The following is a 22,833-nucleotide window of genomic DNA, read 5'->3' on the forward strand; positions in this document are numbered from 1 at the left end:
GCGGACCACTAGAGAAATATTCGGCTTAGTGCCTCCAACGCGAACGGGGCAAAAACTAGTTCATATGATTTTCCGTGTTCAATATAATCATTTTTAAACGGTTATCATATGTTAAATAAATCTTGACTAATTAATAAAATATTTAAATTGATTGAACCTCCTTTGAAATCCGATAATCTTTTGTACAATTCAAAATCTTGAATGTAGAAAAGATTTTATATTTAGTATCGACTGTTTTAACCGTAATTCCGTAACATTAGAGTTTATAGCCTTTTGGATTCTTTAATTTTTCTCATTCGAAATTTAAGTTTTGAACAGCAAATTATATATTATATTGTTCCCGTTAGTGGTAACCAACTTTTTAGAAGATCTTGACCATATAAAGTCTTCAACTTTTAATCCTAGCCATTTAAAGTACCTAAAAACCTTCTAGAAACAGCAGTTCATGGCAGTTTCACACTCTCTCTCCTCTCAATCTGTAGTTGGCGATGGTTTTACAAGATCCTTCATAATCGCGCACGTTTGCCTCACAATCGCACCCACGTTTACCGCTTTCTTCGCCCCAACCACCATAGGCTATCCATTATAAATCCTCTACCACCATCACCAATGACTTCGCTTTCTCCTCTGCATTTTTTCACCCTATAAACAGATTCAATCCATTGAACGAATCACCCCACTACGTTGTGTTTGGAGTATTTACGACAGGTTCAATAGTTTGATTTCTGTGTTAAATACTGATTTAAGCATCCTCACAAATCGATTTTGCAGGTAAACCACCAATTCAACTGCCCACTCTCCCCTAATTTTAGGGTTTGAAGAGGTTAAATATAGAATGATGAGCGCAAGAAGGAAATCTGAAGTGGAGTTCTCCATGACGACGGTTCCCCATGCTCCTCCTGAAATTCAATGATTCTACCTCTTCATCCACTCAAATTCACCAATTTTCCACATGGGTTCTCTCAAACCCACTTCAATCTGTGAGCAAATTCACTCGATTGATGGTGTATCACCATGGCTGTTGATAATTCATCTTCTTCGCCTAGCTTCCGTGAGCTTGATGATGTGTTTTTGCAGGTATTTTTTGGGTTTACTTTGTTGCACACCAAGTGTTTGTGTTAAGTCCTGAGTGAAGAGTTTGTGTTTTTTGGGGGAAATTAACTAGGTGTTGACTTTGGAGGTCAAAGCTAGTGGTTTTCACTTTTCAGATGCAAAGTTGATGTAGATCTTGATGTGTTTGTAACACCAACTGCATTTATTTGTGTTGTTATGGTTGTGTGGTTTAATGGGGTTTTAATTGTTTTCTTCTACTTGGTAGTGTGTGAATTTGGGTTTGATTTATTAGTTCGTGTTTTGACTTGTAAACCAGTGGAGCCTACCAGATTGCCCAATTTTCTGTAAAAATATTCAGATTTCGCCTCTTTTTATTACCAACATGTGCATACTAATAGGGAACTCTATATGTCTATATCATATCAGTTATAACAAAAAGATATGCATTAGAGGGGGGGGGGGGTGTTGTTTAAAACTTATATGCATTTGTGTAGATAAGATATTATATTATATTTATCATAGCTAGGAGTTATAAACTTATGATTACTTGATTAGATTAGGTTTCCTTTGCAAATATCATCATTAATAATTCTATAAATAGTTGATCAATGATACATAATATTTCCACATTCTTTGTGGGAATGTAATATATTTAATTTTTATTTTGTCGATGCATATTTTATAAATATAAAAGTTGTAGAATTCGAATGATTTAACTTATATCGTTTTTTAAGGTTGTTATCTAATTTTTATTTCTTTTCATGTGATATAGTCTCAAGCAAGAATATGGCTTGGAGAAGTGTTGCGCACAAGATTCGATGAGCAAATAAGCATAGGTGACCTACTTTCTGATGGGGAGATGTTGTACGTTCTTACCCTTTAGTTTAATTCAAAATTGTATTGCTATTTTATTTCTATACCTGTAGGTTCCAAATTTCGATTCTAATAGTGGCTACCCTAAATTGTATTAAGGCATTGGCTTGAAAAGGCGAAAGATATGTTTTATAGAGTTTACTGTTTAAACTCTATAAAACTGTTTTTAGGTAGTCCTCTCTATGTTTAATGTGATGTTGGTGATATATGCTTTTCAAATGTCAGCATACCGTTTTCAAACCGCTGCCTGATGCTCTTTGAATCCTAAACCGTCGGCACTAGGAGGCGTGATTGTCACCTTCAGGAAGCTTTCACCATCACCACTAAGTGTCGCTCAATGGCCACTACACCCGGTTAGATATTTTCCTTTTCCAAATTTAAGGTCTTTATTTTAGTTCAACTTTTAAAAGCATTAAGTTAGGTAAAGTATGAAACCAATGATTATAACATCAAGTTCTTCTTATTGTATTTACAGAGAATCCTATCTGTTCAGTTCTCGATACCTGATTATGTGCGTGTTTCCAAAGATTGTAGACACCTCCTTTCTCATATCTTTGTTGCTAACCCATCCAAGGTACCCTTTCTATCTAAATATAGATGGCATGACATGTCGCATTGTTGAGCATGTCCTGCTTATGTGCGTGTTTCCAAAGATTGTAGACACCTCCTTTCTTGGTTTGGTATACGCTTTTCTATGTCTGTATGTTATTTGTTTTTGTTGAGTTATTGCGCTGGTAATACTTATTAAAATGAAAGAAGTGGCCTGAACTTGAGAAGTCGTTTTTTTTTGCTGCATTACATTAGTTAGCTGTATGGTTTTTTTCGTTTTAGTTTTGGTTTGGGTTTTTGCCATGTTTTAATGGATCAGATTATAAAGGGGACATGTTATTGATGATCAAACTGGCAATATGGGGGGTTGAGATGTGATTTTAATTTGAACTATGTTGATTTTGGCTATCTAGAAGAGAGTAATGAATTGTTAGTCTGTAAATTGTTGTTTGCTTTCACTTACATGGCTACACATTGATGCATCGAATCTGCTTGATCAGTAGGAAAGCCAAAAGCCTGTTGTTAAAGCCCTTCTTTAGTTTTTATTAGTTTGGGCTATAAAGTTCCTCTTTATGCTTTTAAAAAATTCTGAATAAATTTATTCTACAGTGGTTGAGTAATGCTATAACAACCAATTTTTGTAGACATTCTATTGACTTGGAACACCTTTTATGCCAATTTGCGTATTTCTTTTTACAAATACATACCTTTTAATTATATGATAGCTTTAAATGTAAGAGTATTATATATATATATATTGTTTTGTTACAAGGTCATTGGCCGTTCCCACGAGATATGCTTATGCAAGGATATGCATACATCTTAACCCATCCAGGAACGGTAAGTTTGTGTGTTTGTAATAAGAGTGACTGGCTTCTTTTATTTTTTAAACTTTTTTAACACCGTGTTTGAACTTTATTTTTTTATGACTAATTTGCAGCCTGTGATATTTTACGACCATTTTTATGATTTTGGGCTCCGTGATGTTATAACGAGATTAATCGAGGCAAGAAAACGGGATGGGATCCCTCCCATACAGCCTATTATTTTATCATGCTCTATCACACATATTATAAGTACCGGCAGGTTCCTTGTGGTGAATTGCTAATGAAATAGACACGACAATGAAAGGAGAAGATTGTTACTCTCCTGTACTTTGGTTTCACGGGTTACAAGGAGCAATGTACACCGAGACTCTTTGCTTCACCTAATATTTAGTTCCATTAAGTATGCTCTTTTGTTTTGTTCATTTTAATGTTTGGTTATTTGTTTAGTGACAATATAAATACGTTTATCATTTTCTTTATTATATTCTATGGGTATTTATGTTATTATGCCGTTAAGGTACCCGGCCTACGGACGGGTTCTCAGCTAGTTGATTAAGTTGGAAAACAAAAAGATACCTATATATCCTCCTCCTTTTTGTAACAAAAACTGTTTTATTTAATTTTACAACTCACAATCAAACAAAGCAAAAAAATAGGAAGAAGGATCCAAGAATGAATGCAGGTAGTTCTTTAGAAGGAAGAAAGGATTTGATCAGTTGCAATCAAAACGAGTAGTTTTTGAAGATGCCTCAACATTGCGATGGTGGCTTCTTGGATACATCATTTGGTGGAGCGGATATGTACGGAAGGCAAGGTGAGTAGGAGATTTCAAAACTAGTCTGCGCAGCCTCTGGCGCACCGCCTCAGGCGCATGGAGGTTGCGCGGACTCGGTCATCTCCTTCTTGTCTTGCCCTCTTACATATCCGCCCCACTAAATGATCTCTCCAGGGAGTTGTCATCTCAATGTTGTAACATCTTCAATGGATAAGGCCGAATGCCTATGTTATTCTCCTCGGTTACCCTCTTAACGTCACCAAACCGTTGTCCTTCTCATATGTCTGTTCGGTGAAAAACAATAGCCAAGCGCATGATACTAGTAACCCGGCCTCTCTACTAGATCTAGTCAGGTTTCCGACTCTAATTATGTTCTTGCTCCAAATATTTTGCAAGTATTTGAAGTTGTTACAGACTTACTGGTAGTTTTATTTAATTTAATTCTTCTGTTTTGCATCATTGTTCATAAACCATCATGGGCCCATAAATATGAACAATGACTTTTTGCCTAAATCAGTGGTAAGTCACTCGTATGGATGCTTGGGTGATAGATCATTACATTTGCTGAGTTGATATAAATATGGCTATGTATTTTATTTTGAAGTATGTATGGAAGTTTAGTTCCTGAATCATAATAAAAAGTATTGATATTGTTCCTTATTTCCGTAAGTTGGATACAAGGCAAAAAGAGTCGCTCAAAAGTTTGAGAGCAAGAGTTTTTAGTTTGAGTTGTGTATTCTTGATTCACCTGTGTAAACGACCTCAGGTTTAACAAATCACACTCTACCGATATCATTTTTTTGGTTAGTCAGTTGCACTCTCAGTTACAATTGATCATCATTGTTTCCACTGTCAGGTGATGATTTCTTCCATTCATTTTCTGGCAGTTTTGTACCATCAGTTCTTCAAATCCATCAAAATATTTTGAATAACATGTACCTCGTTTTGGCAATGTTAACATAATCTCACCTTGATGGACGCCTTTAAGTTTCTTTAGTGTTGCTCACGTTATCAAGCTCTATTCGTTATCAGGTTAAATCTTTTATCATAAATAATACATATTAATTAGTTTTTAAGGATCGTTTGAATATCCGTTGGTTATAAACCACCCTTCGATAATCCGAAGTTATTTAAACTTTAAACCCATGTTGTAAGCTTAACAAATCGATTTCTACATACTATTTATAGTACAAAGTCATACAAGCATGTGACAAAAAAATAAAAATCAAGGGAGGCGAGGGAATGGAATGAATTTGGGGTGTTTAAAAGAAATGGGAATTGTTGTGTAATAGGTGATTCCATTCCATCGACCAACCAAACTATTAGAAGGGATAATTAAACTTAATTATATTCGTGATATGTAACTGTAACTACTTATATAACTTAGAACTCGATATATTTGATAAGTGTGAATGTGGGTGATAAGTGGGTAATTCAAAAAACTGCCCGGTGACAGTTTTCCCGCCAAACCCAACCACCATGTTCACACATATATATATGATTGGTCCGGTTACAATTCTCGGCACCAAGACATTTCAATTACACTTTGTTTTTGTTTTGTCCTACATTCACTCGTATCATCCATTAATCAAACATGTCAAAAGAGTCCGCTGTCAACAAGTTGATGCTTCATCAGAATGATGATGATGATCAAGTGGCTGGGACAACATGTGGTATCAGAGCCACATCAACAACCCTTCCATGTCAACACTGTCATGAAGAACAAATCAAGTTGCAGAAAAGAAACCAAAGAACAAGATTATGTTTCTACTGTCATCGTCCAGGACATTACATTTACGAATGTAAATCGAAAGAAAACGATGAAAGCACACAACTGATAAATCAAGCAGTAAATGCAGGAATTCGAAACCAAAGAACGTCTGCAGAAGATCGGAATGAATTGATAGTGACATGAACCGAAGGCGGAATGTGGGGAGATATATGGTATGTCAGCAATTCTTTTTCACAACACTATGCCGGTAACATAAATGTTTTTAAACGAATAAAACATTTAGTGGGGGTTGAAACAAGTTCAGGGGAAAATGATTTCTTGTTTATGCGGGGCATAGGGGTTGTAGAAGTTAAGTCTAATAATGAAAGATTGTTGATTCAAAGCGTTTTATACACACCAGAACTAGACAGGGATGTTCTTAGTATGAATCAGTTGACCTTGCAAGGATTCACGGTCAAAAAGGCCGGAGATACTTGCAAGATCTTCCCCATGTTCTCCTCTCCGATAATTAATACGGTAAATGAAATTACGGGGTTGTCAAAGGAAGATGAATTGGGTCTGAAGGAAAAACAAAAGGTGATAAGTTTGAATGATGTAAATGAAAAATATAAGGAAGAATATCTGAATTCTTATTTCGAAGATCTACATGTCTCTTCTTGTGAAACGGACTGGAGTGTGATGGTTATAAGGGCCTTGGATTTCAAGGATTTCAATGACTGGCAAGAATCTGTTAAATATGTTAGAAGATGGGAAGTTTGTATTTCACTACAAACATGAATTAGAAAAGAAGTTCGAAGAGATGGTGTCGTGGTTCATCACAGTTTTCTTGGGAATAACCACAAGACCAATGCCGCCGGTGATGACAGAAAACAGGAAGATAGACTTGTTAAGTCTTTACATGATTGTAGAAAGAGATGGCGGATACAGCAACGTAACCGAAGACAATCTCTGGCCGATAATTGCCAAAGATTTGGGTTATGAATACAAGGATGGAGAGTACATGCGGATAGTTTATGCCATGTACTTGGATGTTTTAGTATACTATTACAGGTTTAAAGGTTTAAAGGTGTGCAAGCGAAAGCAGACAACTTAGAAAGAATGAAGGAGAAAGAAGATGCACCGGAATGCAGCCATGGAAGGAGTACAAGTGCGGAAGAAATCAAGGAGGTGACTGCAATGGATCACTATGCGCTTTTCGCAGGCAACAGTTGGGAGGGTGCATGGAACATACAAAAGAAAAGAAGGAAGTTCAATTTCAATCAAGCACGGAAAGCTGTCGAAGAAGCCAACGAAAGTGTCCTCAAGTTCGCTGCCAAACGTAATTAAGTTTAGGGGGAAGTATTAGAAGGGATAATTAAACTTAATTATATTCGTGATATGTAACTGTAACTACTTATATAACTTAGAACTCGATATATTTGATAAGTGTGAATGTGGGTGATAAGCGGGTAATTCAAAAAACTGCCCGGTGACAGTTTTCCCGCCAAACCCAACCGCCATGTTCACATATATATATATATGATTGGTCCGGTTACAATTCTCGGCACCAAGACATTTCAATTACACTTTGTTCTTGTTTTGTCCTACATTCACTCGTATCATCCATTAATCAAACATGTCAAAAGAGTCCGCTGTCAACAAGTTGATGCTTCATCAGAATGATGATGATGATCAAGTGGCTGGGACAACACAAACATCTTTTTTTTTCGTCCCCTCACATGGTCCATTCCATTCCACCTTCCATTCACGTATACCAAACGCTACCTTAATGATCCAAAGCTTCTCTTATCAAATTCTACATTCTTGAATCATAAGGGCTTACCAACTAGGAAGAATGGTTGAAGATGATAACCCACAATGCTGATAGCCTCTACCGAGAATCACAATGTTTTAGCTTCTTATTTCAACCTAAAATACTCATAAGTACTTCCAATCAAGCCCTATTTTACTTAGAAATCATGTAAGTATTTGAGCATTTAAGTTATAAACATGGTTTCTTACCAATTATTGATAGTGAATTCCAAGGTTGAAGATAATTTTGTTGACAATCTTCAATACTTCCATGTCTCCAATTCTATCCCCATAATCAAGTTCAAATCTTCTGTGATGTGATGAATACCTCAAATGGTTTCCAAACACACATTCACCATTCACGTTTGAGTTGTTGGGTTTTTTGAGAGAGAGAGGTGTCCATCTACACAGGGATGAAGCTGTATATATAGTGAATTTGTCATTTTAGATTTTTTTTTATTTTTTCTAATAGCGTTTTTGTTACTCCTAAATGCCACCTAATCAATCTGCAGTTGTAGGATTCGAACCCACACCACAATTGTGGGGGACAATCACCAATGCGACTAGACCATAAGGACATGGGAATTTGTAGTTTCAGATGTTGAAGCTACAAAACGGACGTGTCTTGGAGGAGTGTCAACCCGATCAGGTTTCTGTCACATTGGCAATCATACAACCCATATGACTTTATTCATACAATACGCGTTAAGGTGGTGTACTCTAGGGTTAGTCATACAGCTCGTATAATATCTGTACGACCCGTATGGATGGTGAGGTATTACATCAATCATCTTCAGTTATTAACTTTTCTGGATTTCATCAACCTGGACATTTTCTAGTATAGCCAAGATAGTCATCCAACCTTGATGTCTTTTTGGTGTAAAATGATGTTCATCGGTCATTGTGGGCTTGTGAGCCTACTATGTTCATCGATCACCTGGCAATATGTTCAGACGGGTTCGGGCTTTTGATCACCGGGTGCTTGCGAATCTTTTTCTATAGTTTGGGCTTGTTGGCTCCCACAAGTTGATCAACTTATCGCCCATCTCTTAGGAATACGGATGTTGGAGTAGCTTTTAAATCCAATTCTCTGCTACGATCCTGCATCAAAATTTAACTTCATCACCCTTAAAAGTACATTAAACATAACTGTTGTCTGGTACGCAATAATAATTGAAAGAAAAGGTGATAATAAATCCTTAACACTAAAATCAATAAAATATGTAAAAGCTGATGCAAACTTCTAATTGCTACAGCTTAGGAGTTGTTGATCAAGAGCTTTTTGTAATTGTTCCATGACCTGCTTCATTGTTGGACGTTCGTCTACGTTTTTCAAACATTGATAGGCAATGTTTGAAAATGTAACTAACGAATCTGTGTTTATTTGTTTACGTAAATAAGAAGGGATGATGCTATCTAATGTTTGCTTTTCGTAATGTTCTCTGTACAAAATAGCTAAACTTTGAGGATTGTCTTTATCTGACGTAACATGTGCACGCCTTCCACACAGAACCTCAAGCAATATGACCCCGAAAGAGTAAATGTCAGATTTTTGTTGGGATGATAAATAGTCTTCAGGAGAATATCCAGTTAAGCCAAAAATATCCTTGATCGAAGGGTATATTCCCGACAACCCGATATTGGTAATTTTAGGTCTCCAAGCCTCATCTAAAAGGATGTGCGAGCTTTTAATATCATGGTAGAGAATTCTTCCTTGACGTCTAGCATCATCTTGAAGGTATAGCATAGCAGAGGCAGCATCTCTGCAAATCTGAATTCGTTGGGACCAGCTTAAAAATCTGTTGTTCACATGTTGATCGAGGCTCCCGTTGCGTTCATACTTAAAAATAAGTATCTTCTCGCCATCTTCATTGCAGAATCCAACTAACGTGATGACGTTTTTACATTTAAATTCTGAAAGCAGAGAAATCTCTTTCTTAAATTCGTAGTATCCTAGCCCATGCCCAGGATCCAACCGCATTATGTAGATGGGACCGTGTTTTTCAGATATCCCTTCATAGACCCAGGCAGATCCATCCCTTCGAATGTAATTCTGGTATGAGAATTTATTACATGCCAATATAATATCTTGGAGAGGAATTTGCAAGTGCTTCACTTCATTAATGGAATGAGACATAATGGGAGTCTGAAAACAAAAAAGATACGATACTCAATCAAAAAATAAGTTTGATCCATCAGCGACTCGTCGGTGATCCAATGATTTACAAGTGACCGTTATATCTATGGTTCCACAGTTCACTAAGGGGTATGTTTAGACACACCCGCTGGAAAAAATACAAAACGGTTCTCCTAACTTGTGTGCTTTTGACTAGCATTAGTAACTGAAGAAAAGGGTGATTAATAAAGGGCTTTAATGCCAAAACCAATAAAATTTATAAACCCTCATGCAAACTGTGACAACTTACCAGTTGACTGTGAAGAGCTTTTTCTAATTGTTCAATGACCTGCTGCATTGTTGGACGTTCTGTCCTGTTCTTCAAACATTGATAAGCAATATTTGCAAACGTATGTAACGAATCTGGGTTTATCTGTTCGTGTAAATAGGAAGGAATGATCTTATCTAACGTACCCTTTGTGTAATGTTTTTGGATCAAAACAGTTAGAAATTGACGCTCATCCTTGTACGATTTAACAAGTGCATGCCTTCCACACAGAACTTCAAGCAACACAACCCCAAAAGAGTAAACGTCAGATTTTTCTGTGAGATAACCAGTAATCAAGTAGTCTGGATCAATATATCCAGGTGTGCCACAAGCATTGGAGATTAGAAAGCTAGATTGCGTGTTGGCAGGGCCTACTCTTGACAACCCAAAATCAGAAATTTTAGCGTTTGAGTTCTCATCCAAAAGGATGTTTGAGCTTTTGACATCCCGGTGGATAATTCCATGATGAGGTCCACCATCATCATGAAGGTACTTCAACCCATGGGCAGCATCTAGGCATATCTGAATTCGTTGGATCCAGGTTAGATCTTTATTGTTTAAGTGCTTGTCAAGACTCCCCTTGCTTTCATACTTGTAAACAAGAATCTTCTCGCCATCTTCATCACAAAATCCAAGAAGAGATACAATGTTTTTGTGTTCATATTCTGAAAGCAATGCAATCTCTGTTTTGAATTCGTGATCTCCTTGTCCTCCTTGTCTATGTTCCAGCCGCTTTACAGCGATGTGGCCGTGCTTTTCAGATACACCTTCATAGACCTTCCCAAATCCACCCTTTGCAATGATATTCTGGTCAGAAAATCCGTTAGTTGCCAATGATATGTCTTGGAGAGGAATCTGCAAGTGCTTTAATTCTTCAATGGAAGACATGATCTTTGATATAAATATGATGTAAATCTGGAACAGAAATAGCAATAGAAAGTTAAGTTTACTAGGAGCTGATATGGTTTTAAATCCAGTAGAGACATCACTCGTTTTATTTAGGGGGTTAGGGATTGAGGCCAAAGAGATGAAATTTCTTGGAAATGTCTACCTTTAGAAGGAATACACGTTTTGGTTACTTAATTCTAAAAAATCTTTGTTTTCTTTGTTAATTCCAATGCTCTTGGCCTAGTTTTTGGGGTGGGGGAAAATTCATTAAGAAAAAACAAAACTGGCAAGGAGCTAGAAGCCGGTAACACCGAATGAATACAAAGACAAACACCACGTTATACATTAAAGCTACGTCACAGATCAATCTAAACTACCTAGCTTGGCCCGATTCCTAATCCAAATGAAACCGACACCTTAACATCTTCAATAATCTCTTGCAAGCAGGCCTCTATTTTTTGAATAGTTCTTTCATTTCTTGGCCTCCAAATACGCCACATCTATGAAGCAAGGGGAAGGCTTGGATCATTGAGTACCCATCCCGGGGACGATTTGGGGACGGAAACGCCATGGGGACGTCCCCCAAACGTTTCCGGGAAAATGAGGACGGCATCGAAACGATTCCGGGAAAGTGAGGACGTCAAACGGTACGTTTCCTATTTTATTTAGGGTTTTAATTTACAGTTGAACTTGTTGTTTGATGTTAGATGTTAGTTTCATCGATTTGACGCCATTATGTATTCGGTAGTTTTAGGTTTTTGTTATGTGTTATGTGTAACATTTGTGATTGAACTTGTTGTTAAGTCGTGTACATAGCTGCGAAATATCAGTGAAGGATGGAAGGTGCATTGTCATTTTGTGAAAGCAAGGAGCCCTGATAGTTTTGTTTTGACTAGTCTTGCAGACATGTATGCTAAATGTGGTGATGCTAAATGTTCATGTTCATGACGAGTTTTTGATAACATCGTTTGTAGAGATGTTGCTCGGACTTTTGTTAAAAATATATTTCACTTCTATAATCAAACATTTATATTTTCTTTTACTAATATGTTGTTTATTTCTTTTGCATATGGGATTGGTCTAAGTTCTGGTTTCCTATTTGGCTTAATGGGTTTGGAGATCTTAAATTGTCATTTACACTCATGGGTTAAGTTATTCTATAAATGATTTTAATTGTAAGAAGCTTTTATAGAGTGACAAGTGTCCAATAACCTAAAACCTAAACCCACTACACCACCACCTAAAACCTAAACACCACCCACCCCCACCCAAAAACCTAACCCACCCCCCCCCCCCCCCCCCCGGCAAAAAAAAAAAAAAAAAACTTAATGGGGTTGTTGGTGGTGGGTGTTTAGTTTTTTTTTTTTTTTTTTTTTTTTTTTTTTTTGTGTATAGTTTATTTTTAGTAGCTTTTGTACACTTCTTATTTTTAGGACCCTTTGTATTTGATCCTAATCCTTAGACTCATACGCTTGGTAAAAGGATATTTTGCTTCTTCATCTCCGTCTTGATTTATGGGAGTCGTTCAATCCAACAATTTAATTGGTGTTTTCCTTGTTTAAGAAAAGATCAATTGGGCTCCTCCGAGTATATATCGTGCGGTTTTATCCTCTGTGAAGAACAAGGCGAATCTCTTGATTACTGTAACACCTCATAAAAATCATGTCCAATTGTGTGAAGACACGTGTCTTAAGCCTTTAACGTGCAAGTTTGTAACAAGAAGGGTTAAAAGCGTCAACTTGTAAAACTACGCCTCTATATAACGCTTTAACGAACCGGGTACTTCAAATGCTTGGTTATACACTTTGATACACCTAATATTAGCTTTGAGGGGTTACAAGTGAAAAAATAAAAGATATAAAGAAAATATATAAGTCCAGGGGCTGAAAGTGACATTTTTCAAATTTGTTTTCTGTTTGGTCGCTCCCGCGTGTCGCGCAAGGTGACAGGGGACCCTTGCGCGTGTCGCCTGGGTGTCTCTGTGCGTAGAAAATGCGTGGCAGCCACACAAGGCTGCCAAAACCACTCCAAACGATACCATGGGCTGCATGCATGCTTTATACCCGTTTAGGGACACTTGGAAGCATCTAAAAACAACAGAGAACACCTGGATTGATCTCAAACAACCCTCTTGCACTATAAATAGAGCTCATAAGTCCCCATTTTCACTTGCACCTTCAAAGCTTTCTTCTATACTTCTTCTCTGGAGCTTCCTAGTCATAAAGGAGACTCCCATCAGTACAAGTTTCGAGCTTGGACCTTGTGTAAGTGTTCTTAGCCTCTGTTTTTAAGATTTTAGGCTTTTTAAAGCTGAAAGTCAAAGTTGCCGCAAAACGACTTTGACTTTTAGTTTAAACCTTAACGATCCAGCCATTGTTCGAGGCGAATATGGCTACGTAATCGTAATTAGATAGGTGTTAATCCCTCAAAAGGGCACCTCCTAATTACCACGTTTACTTAGTTAATTGTCGGGTCAAAGTAATTAACATAAAAAGTCAAACGGGTCAGTTTTTAAATAAATTCATATATGATAATGTAGAAGTTATAAAATATGTTTTATCACTTTAATAACTTGGTAAACATTATTAGAACATGTCTAAACATGTTAAACCCGATAATTCTAAGTCTTGGCTCGGTTCGCAACCGATAGTCGCAAAAGCTTGACTTTTTCTTTGACTTTCAGTTCTGACCCGAATTAACTTATTTTCTTTATGTATTAAGGTTCCTTTGTGACCATATTATGTAGTAGTATAACCCTCTGAGGTTAAATTAAATGGTCCCTGAAGGGGTATGGTCCCAAAAAGTCGCGCAAACCTCATAACAGGTTGCACGTGAGACCATACTCCTTAGCATAACAACTTGATAATAACAACCTCGCGCGGCTCACATCACATTGTGACTTATCCCCGCGCGAGGAAGAGCACATAATAAACTCAGATAGCAACACTTAGCATAAAAACAACGGCATAAGTGAGCACACTAGCCCCGCGCGGGTTAGTTGCCATCAAACAAAATCCTCTCCATAGGAAGACGCGCTGTTACCTACAGAGGTACACAAGGTACAAGTGGCAGTAAAAAGAACCAATGAGCGTCCAGCAGGCTCTGTTCAATCGTGCGCCACGATCTTCTGACGATAAGTACACAAGGACGCCTACATGGCACCAATCAAGAGACGGGGACAACTGTCCCACGATCTCCACTTGTCTGCTGATGACAGAAGGGACAACAAGGCCGACAACAATGACACGTGGCTCCAATCAAGGTGCGCCAGCACCGACGAGCATCTAGAAGCCACTAAGCAGTCGAGGCCAGCAAGGCAAAGAGCATATTCGTTGTTGTCCGTTTCTGGCCCAAGGCCCATCAGCCCACAACCTCTTACACCTCTCCGGCTATAAATAGGGACCTTCATTCCTCAGGTTATTCATTCTATTCTCTCGGCTCTTACTCTTAACTGCTTAATTACTCTCAAAGCAATCGCTTATTCTCACGCCGGAGCCCGGTTAAGAGGGAAACCCCCACATTCCCCTCTTAACGAGTAACGGTGTTCTGTTTTGCAGGTTGATTAACCAGTCGGAGCTCAAATACCTAAAAGAAGATTAACCACTATGATAGGAACATAAATCCACCTAATTAATACCTTAATTAGATCACTGTTTCTTCATTCCCTTAGTAATCTGAGTTTATTTACTTGATTCTGTTCTTATGCTTAATGTTGACTAAAATGCCATTTTTATCAAAAAATAAGATTTTTAACATAAACAACCATGCAAATGAATTACATACTGATTAGTAACTAGTTTTAGAGACACGTACGTTGCGACGGATCCGTAACCGTATAAGATTTTTAAGAAACGTTAAAAACCCCAAAATAAAAAATAAAAAAACCATGTGATGAATAACAACTATGTACGAACTCAAACTGGTGAATAAGTTTAAGCTTCACTCATATTATTCGAATCTTTAACCCATATTTTGATGAGAAAATAAAATCTCAAACATTTCTTATCTTGAATTGATCTTTTTGTAAAGGTAAGATGTAAGACCTAGATTATATTACCAGATTTGACAACCTAAAAGCCATGCATTTAACGCCATAATGATGAATTAACAAAAACTTTCATCGTTTAAACCCAAAATTTACACAACATACATGTATTGCTGTTACAAACCACCTTCAAGACGGTAACTACCCTTAGATTACATAGTTTTTAAAACAAAAGTTTGGATGCGGAAGCGTTCTAAAAATGTGTGTGTTCGGTTCGACTCGCTTGCTTGATCTTCATCCTTTACTTGGGTACCTAAGAACTAGCATTTTAAACAAGCATTAGTGCTATCATTCTTGGAAATTTACATATTCGAACCAGGTCCGAACACTGGTTCGAGTAAATGATCAAAACAAATTTTATCAAACAGGGCTCCACCGTAATTTACGGTGTCACCGTAAATTACGGTGGCTTCTGGACATTTGGAACCTACCGTAACTCAGTAGGAATCCACCGTAAAGGAATTGCAGGTCACCGTAAATTACGGTGCTACCGTAATTTACGGTAGACCCTGCACATAACTCCCTTGTTTAAAACGCAGTTTTTCTTGCTGATTCATTATGAGTCGAAACAACATAATTTCGCGTAATTCGCTATACGGCTGGGCTATTACTTCATACTTGTGTTTTGTCTGTAACATTACTCAACTATTTCTTGATCGAGCTTGTTTACGGGAACCATCTTACACGCTAAATTACAAGACTTCTAGTTAATTGTTTATTCTATTATCATGCATCTAATTCAAACCTTAACTCCTATATTAAGGAGAAGGCTTTTAAGTTTGTCTATGGTGTTCGCTACACGGCCTACACCTCATGTAATATTCGCACAATATAATAAAGTCATGCTTCGTGTTTATTTCCAGAACTTGTTTGACCCGTTTAGGTGCTGAAATTAAACACCTTACGGATACTCAATTTCATGTTTATAACTTGTTTAAGGCAATAGCCAAATTCATGACATAATGGAAATTCTTGGTACTCATGCTTTCTTTCCTTTTAAGCAACGCATAAGGCTAATAATATGTATAATGTGATGAAACGATAAAATTTCATACCTTTTAGAGCGTGTCTTTTCCTCGTGAACTCCCTCCGGCTTGTCCGCTAGATGAACCGGACTCTTTGCCTAGAAAATTCAGTTTTTATAACATGTTTAGAACTCCTTTTTATGACCACAATCACATAATTATGGACCATTATCAAATCTGCGTTTTTATCCAAATTTCACATTTAAATCCCCACTTAGGCATTTCTTCAAACACCTAGCGGGTCAGATTTTCCCATCTTCATAAACAAGTTCATGACTTTATAATTCGACATCAAATTTCACTATAATAGCAATTTTTGCATACATTTAGTATCAATATCACAGGAGTTACTTCCTATAATGAAATTTATACTAGGATTACACTCAAAATCCTAATGTTCATCATCAACATATAAAACCCATAACTTAACATCCATGGATTCATGGAATTTTCCTGAATTAGGGCATGATTTCATATATAGTTGTCTAGGTTTTAATCCTAGACACTATATCATCTTTAATCTAACTAATTACTGTCATGCATCAACAAAATTTCAGATTTGCTTAGATTCATGAGGATTTCAAGTAGTGAATTCTCATAAAATTTTACATACCTCTTAATCCTCTTGCGATGAGGAACACAATTCTAAGCTCGGATTTCGTTTTGGTTAGGATTTGAACCTCCAATTGCAAGAAATTGTGACTTTAGGGTTTTGGAACAATGGGGGTCGCCCCTTTCTTGCTTATGTCGACCAGACACACCAATTTGGTGTGTTTGGTTTAGTTTTGTCACTATTAAAATTAAACTTTTGATTTTTGGCAAGATTAGTCCCTTAACTACCATTTCTTTTTAAATACTAGAGTTTTAACCAAGTGTAGGTTATTTTCAAGACTTGTAAACTTTAACTAGGTTAAAGTTTCTACATGATTATTTCTTGTTTATGAAATCCTTAAATTCTTATATAAAGATTTATATTTTCGGGGTGTTACAAGTCCACCCCCCCTTAAAAAGGGTTTCGTCCCCGAAACCGAATTACGTACCAAATAATGTCGGGTGTAGACGTCGCATTTCCTCTTCGGATTCCCAAGTAGTGTCTGACCCTTTTCTGTGCTCCCATTTGACCTTGACTTGGGTTATCATTTTGTTCCTCAAACTTTTCTCATTACGATCTAAAATCGCAATTGGTTTTACTGCATAGTTGAGGCTGTTATCCACTTCGATATCGTCGTAGTGGATATGAGCAGTTTCGTCGGCCAAACATTTTCGAAGATGTGATACGTGGAATGTGCTATGAATTCCACTCAACTCTTCGGGTAATTCAAGTCGATAAGCTACCTTACCAACCCGTTCAATGATTCTAAATGGCCCAATGAATCTCGGGCTTAACTTTCCCCTTTTTCTGAATCTAATAATACCCTTCCATGGGGAAACCTTTAGCATGACCATATCGCCAACCTGAAACTCAATTGGCCTATTTCTTTTATCTGCGTATGCCTTTTGCCGGTCTTGAGCCGCTTTCAAGTGTGCCCGAACTATGTCGATTTTCGCATTTGTGGCTCGGATTATATCAGTTGGTGCTAGCCCTCGCGGACCCACTTCTCCCCAACATACCGGAGTCCGACACTTTCTGCCATATAATAGCTCGTACGGGGCCATTTTAATGCTCGCGTGATAGCTATTGTTATATGCGAATTCGACCAAGGGTAAATGGACATCCCAACTACCCCCAAAATCAATAATGCAAGCCCGCAGCATATCACCCAATGTTTGTATTGTTCTTTCGCTCTGTCCATCCATTTGTGGATGATAAGCAGTGCTAAGGAACAATTTAGTTCCCATCTGTTCTTGGAATTCACGCCAGAATTTCGAAGTAAACCGAGTATCTCTGTCTGACACAATGGATATCGGTACCCCATGCCTTGCTATGATTTCATTGGTGTATATCTCCGACATTTTCTCAGATGTATAAGTTTCACGAATCGGAATAAAGTGGGCGCTTTTAGTTAACCTATCCACGACTACCCAAATAGCATCAAAACCACGACTTGTTTTAGGTAGTTTGGTCAATAGGTCCATCGTGATTTGCTCCCATTTCCAAACCGGGATTTCTAACGGTTGATGTTTACCATACGGCTTTTGGTGTTCCGCCTTGACTTGTAGGCATGTCAAACACTTTTCCACGTATTTCACAGTGTCCCGCTTCATTCCGGGCCACCAATAGTTTTGCTTCAAGTCATGATACATTTTGGTCGCTCCCGGGTGAATGGAATAACGGGATTTATGAGCTTCATCAAGTAGAAGCTTCTTAACCCCACATGTGTTAGGAACCCAGATTCTATTAAAACGAGTCTTTAGGCCGTGATTGCCCACTTCAAGGTCTTTAACTTGACCAATAATTCTTTCCTTTTTCCAGTTTTCCGCCTTTACAGCTTCATCTTGTTCTTCTCGAATTCGTTCTAGTAAACTTGAAGTCACAACCAGTTGCATTGATCGTACCCGTATCGGGGTATAATCTGTTTTGCGGCTCAGCGCATCGGCCACTACATTGGCCTTACCGGGGTGGTAATGTATTTCGCAATCGAAGTCTTTGACGGTTTCCAACCACCGTCTTTGCCGCATGTTTAATTCCTTCTGGTCGAAGAAATATTTCAAACTTTTATGGTCGGTAAAGATGGTAAACTTTACTCCGTACAAGTAATGTCTCCATATCTTTAAGGCAAACACCACCGCCGCTAATTCTAAGTCGTGAACCGGATATTTATTTTCATGTATCTTCAATTGCCTCGAGGCATAGACGATGACCTTGCCTCGTTGCATTAATACACACCCGAGCCCCAATTGAGAAGCGTCCGAGTAAACCTCCATGTCTTCAGTCCCTTCCGGTAAAGTCAGCACCGGAGCGTGGGTCAACTTTTCCTTGAGTGTTTGGAAAGCTTCCTCTTGCTTAATGCCCCACACGAACTTTTCCTCCTTACGAGTTAATTTGGTCAATGGTAAGGCAATTTTGGAGAAATCCTGTATGAATCTCCGATAGTATCCTGCAAGCCCTAAAAAGCTTCGGATTTCCGAGGGATTTCTTGGAGGGCTCCATTTCGACACAGCTTCTATCTTTGACGGATCAACTAGTACTCCATCCGCACTAATGAGATGCCCAAGAAACTGTACTTCCCGTAACCAGAAAGCACACTTCGTGAATTTTGCATACAGCTTCTCTCGTCTGAGTGTGTCTAATATTTCCCGCAAATGACACACGTGCTCGGCTTCACTCCTTGAATATACCAAAATGTCGTCGATAAATACAATTACCGACTTATCTAGCATGGGTTTGCAAACCCGGTTCATGAGGTCCATGAAAGCCGCGGGCGCATTGGTCAATCCGAAAGGCATTACGAGGAATTCATAATGCCCGTACCTCGTACGGAAAGCCGTCTTGGGTACGTCCTCCTCCTTGACTTTCAATTGGTGATAACCGGATCGGAGATCAATTTTGGAAAACCAACTTGCTCCTTGTAGTTGGTCAAATAAATCATCAATTCTTGGGAGCGGGTATCGATTCTTCACCGTGAGTTTGTTTAACTCTCGGTAATCGATACACATACGCATACTGCCGTCCTTCTTCTTCACGAATAAGACTGGTGCGCCCCACGGAGACACACTCGGTCGGATAAACCCCTTGTCAAGAAATTCCTGAATTTGAGACATCAATTCTTGTAACTCCGACGGTGCAAGCCGGTATGGCGCCTTGGCCACGGGTTTTGCGCCCGGAATCAATTCGATTCCGAACTCTACCTCCCGTTCCGGCGGTATCCCCGGTAATTCTTCCGGGAACACGTCTTCATAATCTCGCACGACTGGTACATCCGCAATTTTGAGGAGTTCTTTTTCCGTTTCGCTTGCATATACCATAAAGGCCTTGCATCCATGTTTCATGAGTTTATGAGCTTCTAGCATTGTGCATATCGCTGGGTTACCTCCTTTTTCTCCATATATCGTAACTTGCTTTCCGCTAGGAGACGTTAGCTTTATTTCCTTTCGGAAACAAACCACCTTTGCGTGGTAACGGGATAGCCAATCCATTCCCACTACCACTTGAAATTCTCCCATCGACATCGGGATCAAGTCTATTGTGTATTCCTCGTCATCAATATTCATCGTGCAGTTTTCACATACATCACAGACAATAAAGCTTTTATTATTACCTATCTCTACCTCTAAAGGCATAGGTAATTTTGTTAGAACAAATGAAGGGTGTCGAATAAACCCATATGAAACAAAGGATTTATTCGCACCAGTATCAAATAACACACGTGCGGGAATTGAATTTATAGTGAATGTACCTGAGACCACGTCAGGTTCGACCTTTGCTTCAGCAGCGGTCAATTGAAAAGATCTTGCTTTGGCTCTTGTGGCTTCACCTTTTGGGTCTTGCCCTTCTTTCTTTCCTGCCAATTCTGGGCACTCCGATCTTTTGTGACCCGTTCGGTAACAGTTGTAACAAACGGTCACTTTTTCCGGGCATGATATAGCCATATGTCCCGTTTTTCGACATATAGGACAAGGCTTATCTTTGAAGCGACATTCACCCTTATGATTCTTGCCGCAGATTTTGCAACTTGGTGTACCGCCCTTTGCATCTGATTTCTTCGACGTTTCATTCGTTCTTGCTTTCTTGGTAGGGCTTGGATTTATATCCTGTGCCCTTCGTTCACCCCGCTCTATACTCTTTTTCAACTCAATCTCCCCTTCCCGAGCGGCATTGACAATCTCGGTAAGGGTCTCATACTTCGAAGGGGTTATGAACTCCCTATATTCTGCGCTTAGCATGTTATGGTAGTAATAAACTTTTTGCTCTTCGTTCGTTATCAGACCGTCACAGAACTTCATTTTGTCCATAAACATCCCCGTGATCTTGTCTATGGATTCACCCTTGTGTCTGAGTTGCATGAACTCTTCCTTGATCTTGTTTATAACTGCTTTGGGGCTATGATGTTTAAGAAACGGCGTCTTAAACTCTTCCCACGTCATGGCCTTGGCCGCTTCGTTTCCAATCTCCTTCTTTTTATTATCCCACCAGTCCTTCGCTTGACCTCTTAACTGACCCGTACCATAAGCTACGTAGTCATTCTCATCACAATGGGTTCTCTCGAATACTCCCTCGATATCGCCTATCCATCGTTGACACACGATTGGATCAACCTCCCCATTATATATAGGTGGTTTACAAGCTATGAATTCCTTGTATGAACAAGGTTTTCGTTCCCCAGATTTTTCCTTTGCTAGATTTGAATTATCCTCTAGCTTCTTGATTCTCTCTTCTACCACTGATAAAATCGTATTTTGGATTTTATCAATGAAGTTCGACAAACTATTTTCGATCGCCTTTCCAACCTCTTCGGCAATCACTATTCTCATTTGTTCGGTGATTCTTGGCACCGCATCACCATCACCTCCGCTTGCCATCTTTGATACTGAAATGTTTACATACATTCTTAAACATTTCATTTGTAATACATGTTTTACTTGTTTTGATTTGATCAAGTTCGTAACTTGACTCAATCATTCTTGTTTCATGTCTTTCTTGTGTTTGAGTGTGCTTACACACTCTTGATTTTATTATTCTTGTTTCATGCTTTTCTTGTGTTTGAGTGTGTTTACACACCCTATTCCATGCATATATGTTCGTGAATTATTTCTATACTCCTTAAATTTTACTTAAGCAATTACTCTTACCGGATGTTGATCAAGCTTGAACCGAACACTTATTGGCAACCTTAAGCTCTGATTACCAACTTGTAAGACCCAGATTATATTACCAGATTTGACAACCTAAAAGCCATGCATTTAACGCCAAAATGATGACTTAACAAAAACTTTCATCGTTTAAACCCAAAATTTACACAACATACATGTATTGCTGTTACAAACCACCTTCAAGACGGTAACTACCCTTAGATTACATAGTTTTTAAAACAAAAGTTTGGATGCGGAAGCGTTCTAAAAATGTGTGTGTTCGGTTCGACTCGCTTGCTTGATCTTCATCCTTTTCTTGGGTACCTGAGAACTAGCATTTTAAACAAGCATTAGTGCTATCATTCTTGGAAATTTACATATTCGAACCAGGTCCGAACACTGGTTCGAGTAAATGATCAAAACAAATTTTATCAAACAGGGCTCCACCGTAATTTACGGTGTCACCGTAAATTACGGTGGCTTCTGGACATTTGGAACCTACCGTAACTCAGTAGGAATCCACCGTAAAGGAATTGCAGGTCACCGTAAATTACGGTGCTACCGTAATTTACGGTAGACCCTGCACATAACTCCCTTGTTTAAAACGCAGTTTTTCTTGCTGATTCATTATGAGTCGAAACAGCATAATTTCGCGTAATTCGCTATACGGCTGGGCTATTACTTCATACTTGTGTTTTGTCTGTAACATTACTCAACTATTTCTTGATCGAGCTTGTTTACGGGAACCATCTTACACGCTAAATTACAAGACTTCTAGTTAATTGTTTATTCTATTATCATGCATCTAATTCAAACCTTAACTCCTATATTAAGGAGAAGGCTTTTAAGTTTGTCTATGGTGTTCGCTACACGGCCTACACCTCATGTAATATTCGCACAATATAATAAAGTCATGCTTCGTGTTTATTTCCAGAACTTGTTTGACCCGTTTAGGTGCTGAAATTAAACACCTTACGGATACTCAATTTCATGTTTATAACTTGTTTAAGGCAATAGCCAAATTCATGACATAATGGAAATTCTTGGTACTCATGCTTTCTTTCCTTTTAAGCAACGCATAAGGCTAATAATATGTATAAT

At 38.3% G+C, this 22,833-nt stretch overlaps 1 protein-coding gene and 1 long non-coding RNA gene across 3 annotated transcripts; one reads left to right on the forward strand and one right to left on the reverse strand.

Annotated features, from left to right (window-relative positions):
• Positions 1–441: 441 nt before the first annotated feature.
• LOC110894360 lies at positions 442–3,806 on the forward strand. Of its 2 annotated transcripts, none has more exons than XR_004874539.1 (7): positions 442–708; positions 772–1,077; positions 1,826–1,917; positions 2,152–2,308; positions 2,402–2,500; positions 3,248–3,315; positions 3,416–3,806. It is a non-coding gene; the product is annotated as an uncharacterized LOC110894360 (long non-coding RNA). The 2 variants fall into 2 exon arrangements; XR_002566259.2 differs by having other exon boundaries at positions 446–708; positions 2,152–2,279.
• Positions 3,807–8,843: 5,037 nt separating this feature from the next.
• LOC110892588 (probable receptor-like protein kinase At2g39360) lies at positions 8,844–10,932 on the reverse strand. Its single transcript, XM_022139745.1, has 2 exons — positions 10,027–10,932; positions 8,844–9,746 (listed from the first exon to the last, which is right to left on the reverse strand). Exons 1-2 carry the CDS (start codon positions 10,930–10,932, stop codon positions 8,844–8,846), a joined length of 1,809 nt encoding a protein of 602 aa, XP_021995437.1.
• Between the last annotated feature and the right edge of the window lie 11,901 nt (positions 10,933–22,833).

This window comes from Helianthus annuus, chromosome 12 (assembly GCF_002127325.2).
Source record: "Helianthus annuus cultivar XRQ/B chromosome 12, HanXRQr2.0-SUNRISE, whole genome shotgun sequence".
Classification (NCBI taxonomy): Eukaryota; Viridiplantae; Streptophyta; class Magnoliopsida; order Asterales; family Asteraceae; genus Helianthus; species Helianthus annuus.